This window comes from Fulmarus glacialis, unplaced genomic scaffold (genome assembly GCF_000690835.1).
Source record: "Fulmarus glacialis isolate BGI_N327 unplaced genomic scaffold, ASM69083v1 scaffold27266, whole genome shotgun sequence".
Lineage (NCBI taxonomy): Eukaryota > Metazoa > Chordata > Aves > Procellariiformes > Procellariidae > Fulmarus > Fulmarus glacialis.
Genome location: NW_009220428.1, coordinates 26,855 through 34,017, shown reverse-complemented (window position 1 = coordinate 34,017; position 7,163 = coordinate 26,855). Strand labels below are relative to the sequence as shown.

The 7,163-nt window shown below is 38.3% G+C and overlaps 1 protein-coding gene across 1 annotated transcript; it reads left to right on the top strand.

Moving 5' to 3' along the window:
- Positions 1 to 78: 78 nt before the first annotated feature.
- On the top strand, positions 79 to 6,228 carry CSTF1 (cleavage stimulation factor, 3' pre-RNA, subunit 1, 50kDa). Its single transcript, XM_009580764.1, has 5 exons — positions 79 to 269; positions 1,702 to 1,979; positions 2,791 to 2,988; positions 3,571 to 3,961; positions 5,507 to 6,228. Exons 1-5 carry the CDS (start codon positions 101 to 103, stop codon positions 5,764 to 5,766), a joined length of 1,296 nt encoding a protein of 431 aa, XP_009579059.1. The 5' UTR covers positions 79 to 100; the 3' UTR covers positions 5,767 to 6,228.
- Positions 6,229 to 7,163: the final 935 nt, after the last annotated feature.

The following is a 7,163-nucleotide window of genomic DNA, read 5'->3' as shown; positions in this document are numbered from 1 at the left end:
GTGCTTTATTTAAAGGTTGTGGTTGTTTCATGCAACTCTCTTGTATGTGATTTTTCTTCTTTATTTATTTCAGGCCCCTCCAAGGCATTCCTTGCTCACAATGTATAGAACAAAAGTCAGTTTGAAAGACCGTCAGCAACTTTATAAACTGATAATTAGTCAGCTGCTATATGATGGATACATAAATATTGCCAATGGCTTGATAAATGAGATAAAACCACAATCAGTCTGTGCACCATCTGAACAACTGCTGCACCTAATTAAGTTAGGTAAGCTGGAATATAAAGCTAACATAAAAGTCCAGTTTCTAAATCCCTTGAGAATTAAGAGGTTAGTGTTACTGAAAAGACATCTTTTATGCAAAGATTATGTCTAGTAATAGCATAACATTTTTGTATATTTAGATACAGCCTTTGCCTCCGTGGCTTTTTTGGAAGGGCATTCTAGTTCTATGTTTCATTCTTCAGTATGCATTAAAAGCAAAGCAGATCACTGAGTGTTGTCAAAATCTGTTCGTTTGAACTTCTTGCAACACGTAAGAATGCCTGCTCAGGGTCCTGGGTGACTGGCAACCTTCTAAAAATACGTGCCAGTAAATGGGATCACTGAGTCCACAGACCTAATAGAAAACTGACCCACACAGATCTCTGCCAACTTTAGAAATATTTTCTATATGATTCTTCCTGACGGTGTTGGAAAGGGAGCAAGCCCTTCCATTGGCAGTCTTCACTAGCCTTTATATATCAGTCTCAAGAAAACAAGCTTCACAGTCCAGGGTCTCAGCAAAGTTATTGCCTGTTCTCTCTCTGTGTATCTTTCTCTCTGAAAGTACATCTGTGCTGCAGTATGTATTCAAAATACCTGAGCTGCTGTTGAAACAAGCTGACTAAGTTACTGGAAGAGGTCTAGTCATAATATCATGTCTTCTCTGTATTGTAACTGAACTGGTTCTGCTGCCTGAACTAGTTGAGTTCCAAGACTATAGATATGTGAAGCCTTGTGTCTGTTTGAAATAAGAATAGCTAGACTTCCTATTTGTAGATGAAAGCAACAAAAACTTTTCTGTTGCATTTGATCAGTTGATGATCACAGTTGGGCACGTAGCTGAAAATTCTTGTGTCTGCCCTGTTACCACTTCCAATGCTGAACTGTCTTTGTTCAGTGGATGCATCCTGGAAATAAGAAAATAATAAAAAAATCTGTAGAGTGGGTGTGAAAAGGAATAAAAATTTTCATTTACAATGCTGGGATAGTTGCTTGTGGGGTGGTTTTTTTTCTTCAATGCAATGAAACAGAAAGGAAAAGAATCAGTAAATGCGTCAGTTTTTTACTTCAAATCTCATGTAATAATGTTGGGGCTTGTTTCTCCCTCTGAAAAGCTGACTAGAGGCCTGTTGATGGCTTCAGTAACTGATTGTCAGTGCACTTTCCATCCTACAATATTTGCTGGTTGTATTTCCACAGTTAATTTTGAGAGCTGTATTCTGCTCTAGCGTAGCCAAAGTACCTCTCATTTCTCGTGGGAAGTACTGCTGTATAGCTAAATCTGCTCTGCTAGCTTAGCTTTGTTCAACAGGGCCTGCCTCTCCTAAAACCTGTCTCATAGCTGTTACAGAAGTCTGTAGCATACATCTGGCCACAGCCTATCTGTCTAAGAAGAAGGTTAACCTGGTTTAAGTGCATCAACTTCTCTCTTTTCAGGAATGGAGAACGATGACAGTGCTGTTCAATATGCAATTGGACGGTCAGATACGGTAGCTCCAGGCACAGGAATTGACTTGGAATTTGATGCAGATGTACAGACCATGTCTCCTGAGGCTTCTGAATACGAGACTTGTTATGTCACATCTCATAAAGGACCGTGTCGTGTAGCTACATATAGCAGAGACGGACAGTTAATAGCTACAGGATCTGCTGATGCCTCAATAAAAATTCTTGATACAGAGAGAATGTTGGCCAAAAGTGCTATGCCTATTGAGGTAAAATATGACTTGAATCATAACCACTTTGTGAATTCTTGAGGTGCTGTCTATTTCGTGCCATGTCTGTGCCTTGTGGCTGGCTCAGTGGGTTGGATTAAATATCTGTCTCGCCGTATTTCCTACTCCAACAGCGGCTCATAAAGTACCCTTGAAGAAAAGGAAGAAGAAATAGGGCAAGTATACCTGTGTAACTTGTGGCAGCAGCCTAGAGAATTGAGCGAGAAATTGCTTCTAATAGTTGCTGGTAATTGATATATTGTATGAACACAGATCATTTTTGAAGCCACTTACACTTTTGGCCTCTACAGCTTCCAGTGGCTGTGTGTTTCAGAACTGTTTCACAGAATACGTATTTATTTGCTTCAATTTTTCTCTAATACGTTATCAGGTAGCAATTTAAAAGCGGGGGGGGGGGTTGCACAGAGTGCACACCAAATTCTCAGCAGTATCCTGCATGAGTAAAAGTTGCAATTTTCCCAGTTGGTACAGCTTCCCTTAATTCTTACGGCAATACAGTATTTTGATTTGGACTGTTTATGAAGGCGAGATGTTTTCTTGCACCAGTTCTCTGCTGCTGAAACTAGTTTGTCCTTGAGCAAGTCGGTTGACCTTTGCAAAGATACAGGGATCTTATCTGTAACAATATATAATGGGCCTTCAAATAATTAAGGTGATAGTGATTATGTGCCTAGTCATGTGTCAGAAAGGTAGCTGTTGTTTGGCCACTCTGGCAAGCATAAAACCTACTTTTCCTGTCAAAAGCATGTTCTGCTTTCTAACAGTCTAACTTGTTGAATGTTCCTTGTAGGTCATGATGAATGAGACAGCACAGCAAAACATGGAAAATCACCCCGTTATTCGGACTCTGTATGATCATGTGGATGAAGTTACGTGTTTAGCTTTTCATCCAACAGAACAGATCCTAGCATCTGGTTCAAGGGACTACACACTTAAATTGTTTGATTATTCAAAACCTTCTGCCAAAAGAGCCTTCAAATATATACAGGTTAGATACAATACCAGTTCAGAGCAACTAAAGCTTGAATGTATAAGTACCAAGGTATCAGAGAGCTGAATTGTGTCTGAGTTTATAAGTGGTTAGGTATGTAGGAGTATGCAGCTACAAAATTTGCAGACATTATGGTATTACGTGTTAAGAGTTTGTGCATAATGGATACCTATATTCTTTAAATCTAGTGCCTGTCTGCTTTTTATTAATCTAGACCAAATCTAATATGGGTGACTTTGAAGCCAATTATATTATCTTTGTTTTGGAGGAGAGTTTGGGATTATGTGGTGGTGGGCTTTGGGGTGTGTGACTGGCTGACAAAGCCTCCTTTCACTTTTGTGCGATATCCCAAAAATGAGCGGGCACTGCAAGCTGCTCTAGGACAAAAACTACAATACATTTAAAGGTAGCATGTCATTTTAATCCTATAGGAAGCATTTTCTATTTTGCAAAAACAGAACACATTGTGCCAGCTGATAATTTAACTAGTTTTTTAGCTCTTTAATGCCACCAGAATTGACACTTCCATTTCAGATTTTTTTTCTTTCTTACACCAATTATGTATTTTTGATCAAACAGGAAGCAGAGATGTTGCGCTCAATTTCTTTTCACCCTTCTGGAGATTTCATACTTGTTGGTACTCAGCACCCTACTTTACGACTGTATGATATCAATACTTTCCAGTGTTTTGTGTCTTGCAATCCTCAAGATCAGCACACTGATGCTATATGTTCAGTAAATTACAACGCAAGTGCAAACATGTATGTGACAGGAAGTAAGGATGGATGCATCAAACTGTGGGATGGTGTTTCAAATCGCTGTATCACTACTTTTGAGAAGGCACATGATGGAGCTGAAGTCTGTTCTGCTATTTTTTCCAAAAATTCAAAGTATATCTTGTCAAGTGGAAAAGACTCTGTAGCTAAACTATGGGAGATATCCACTGGTCGAACACTGGTCAAATACACAGGTATGTGGCAGGTGACCTTCCAAGTACCTTCTTTTTCAGGTACTGACCCACGGCAGGGGTGGTAATATTGTCAGAAGAATAGTAATTCTTAAAAGCAATGGGAAACTGCGGCTTTGAGGATAAATTGCCCCAAATTTTTGAGAACACTTAAATGTAGACTAATTCCAGAAGAGAAGCTGTGATTCCTGTATGTGTAAATATATTTAGTCTGTGTAGATTTTGGAGACTTTCTGACATCATTACTCCATTGCCTTGGAGGGAAATTATCACTAAATTAGGGAAAAGTAAAAAGGAACACTGCCCTAAGGACTAGGACATCTGTGCAGAGGGTTTTGTTCTCTAGTTTTTCTTTAGTGTGTTTTAGAAACAGTGATTATTAAAACAGCATCATCACTTTTCTTGCTGCTGATAATTTTTATTTATTTATTATGAATTTATTTATTTTCTATTTATTGCTTGACTAGGGGCACAGTTTAAACTAGAAGGGTCAAAACTTAACACCTAATCCATTTCTGGCTAGAGTAGGCCACTTTCATGCAGAGTACCCACCCAGACAGGGAATTAAACCTACCTTGGGGCAGTTGTTTTAACCATTAGACTCTTGTGCAAAAGATGGCTCTAGTAAGCCATGGCAATATGCTGAAAAACAGCTACAGCTGGTTTGTTTCTTTTTTTTTCCTTTTTTTTTTTTTTTTTTTGCCCTCCCCAAGGATGCAATTGTGTGCAAGGTAGTCATACTTGGAGCATGCTGACAATACCATGCTTTGATCTCAGCAGGACTTGAGAAATGATGAAGGATGTAGAAGCTTTGCATATGATAGCAGCTATGTGATGGGGGAAGCTTTTGGGTCAAGCAGTAATGTGCTTAAGCATTAGGAGTCATAGCATAAAAGAGGAGAGGATGTTGAAAATTTTGTATATCAGCTTTTGGGATGTGTACGGTCCTTTTTTGTACGCTAGATCTATTTTGCTCTCAACCAGCAGGGTGCAGCACCTCCTTGATAAACTTTTGCAAAATATCAGGTAGCATGCAGGTGCATGCATTGCAAAGTAAATGCCTATATATGAAACACACATTTTATTTGAAGGGTATGGAGGGAAGGTATGGCCAAGGTAGGTCATACCATGTGCCATATGATATATACATTAAAAATAAGTGTTGTCATTGATGAGAATCTGTGTATTCTACTATCTGTGGTCTTTCCCCTTAGTTACAGCTGTAAGCCTCATACAAAAAATATAAGGCAAAAGTGCTCTTAAAGTTAAGTGATTGCACTCATACTGAATGGTTGGACTTGACTGACACAGTTGGAGTAGTTAATCTTTCTGTCCTCTAAGAAATTTTAGAATATACCATGTATATAACTACAAAAGAATATTCATTATTGATTCACCTGTTTTATGCGGGAGTGATAGACTAACTGAGAACGTAAGGCTCTTTTGTAGACTGTAGAAGTTGATACTTATGGGAGGTTTATTCTTAGGTCTTCGGAAACTTCCGAAAACTGATCCTATTTGGGTTAATTTTTTGCTGCATATATTTAGGAGCTGGTTTGAGTGGACGACAAGTACACAGGACACAAGCTGTCTTCAACCACACAGAAGATTATGTGCTGCTTCCAGATGAAAGGACCATAAGTCTCTGCTGCTGGGATTCAAGAACTGCTGAACGGAGAAATCTTCTTTCCCTTGGGCACAACAGCATTGTCCGTTGTATTGTCCATTCTCCTACCAATCCTGGCTTCATGACCTGCAGTGACGACTACAGGGCTAGATTTTGGTACAGAAGGTCAACGACAGACTAAGGACAGCTTTATAAAACAGTGATTATCCAGATTCATTATATCATCTTGTATTGATTGTACTGCCAACAGATGCCTAGATGAAAGCCGTGCTGTGTCTGTTTTTTAATTCTGTCAAACGTGGCAGAAAAATATCAAAATACTGAGACTAAGTTTTGCCCCACGCTAATTTTTTTATTGGTGTGTGTGGCATTAATTTTTGTAAGTCATCGCTAATTGTACTCAAGGAGTGTGTGGGGGAGAATAAAATGATCCTTGCAGGAAGGATTAAACTTGTTCTCCTGTCTTTCTAAATCCCGCGAGAGATAATGTGACTTGCTCAAACTGGGCAGTATGAGCCAGTTTTGCTCTGCATTGTATCTGTGCAATCCCACTGAAGTCTGTTTAAAGAATGGATTACACAAGTAACAGCAGAACTTGGCAATTATTTTAATGAAGCCTTAAGCTGCCTTCAGTTCTGATTCATTTTTTGTAAAGCTCTGTTTTGTATCTTTTAGTCTGGGGGTTTTTTTGGTGGGGTTTTTTTTTTTTTTTAATTGGCCAAGTGGACCTTCAATTCTGAGCCAGTCTTGTGCCATAAGAATTTGAAACAGGATTTTCTATTGTTTAGATGAATTCAAGAAATGGTGTTCTAGTTCTGGTATTAAAGCTCAGGCTTGAAATCTTGTCTTCTTTTGAATTTATCTTAACAAGTGGGACCTCGAAGTAAATTCATAGTTTTGGCAAGGAGTGTGCACATTGCAACTGTAAAATATGACAGTGCTGCAGATGTGCAAATGAGAATAATGTTGCCATAGAGACCTTTAGTATCCTCTCAAAGAAAGAAATTGTTGTGCGTATTAATTTTTGTATATGTACTTCAGAAATGTCACTTTGCTTCATTTTATTGAGAAATTTTCATTCTGTAAGTCTGTTACACAGCACTTGAATTATATTCTTTTTTTTTTTTTTACTATTCAAAAACCCAGACTCACTCTTTCTTCTCCCTGTTACCTGTAATAGTCCAAGTTTCCCAGACCTTGTCCTACTCAACGGAAGTACAGCTCATTAAGAAACTCTGTGCTTAAACCTTCTGTAAGTTTGAAAATTCACTACTTATTTTTACAGATAGTTGCCTGTGCAAAGTTTTAAATATGTTCATTCAAGCATCCTTGTACAGTGCTCTTGGGCTTCACATTTGGGAGGCTTCATTTAGTCAAGAGTTCAGCACTTGCTTTCATGAGGATTTTTAAATGTAAGATTGTTCTTACTGCTGGATTAACTTTCAGTTACCACTGATGAAGTGTCTTGTCAAGGGCTGATGAGGGTACAGGTTTTGTCTGTATTTAAATAAAGATTACCTTTTAAAAAGTTATTTAATATATAAAGAAGGAAATGTATTAGTTTTCTTTTCTATATAA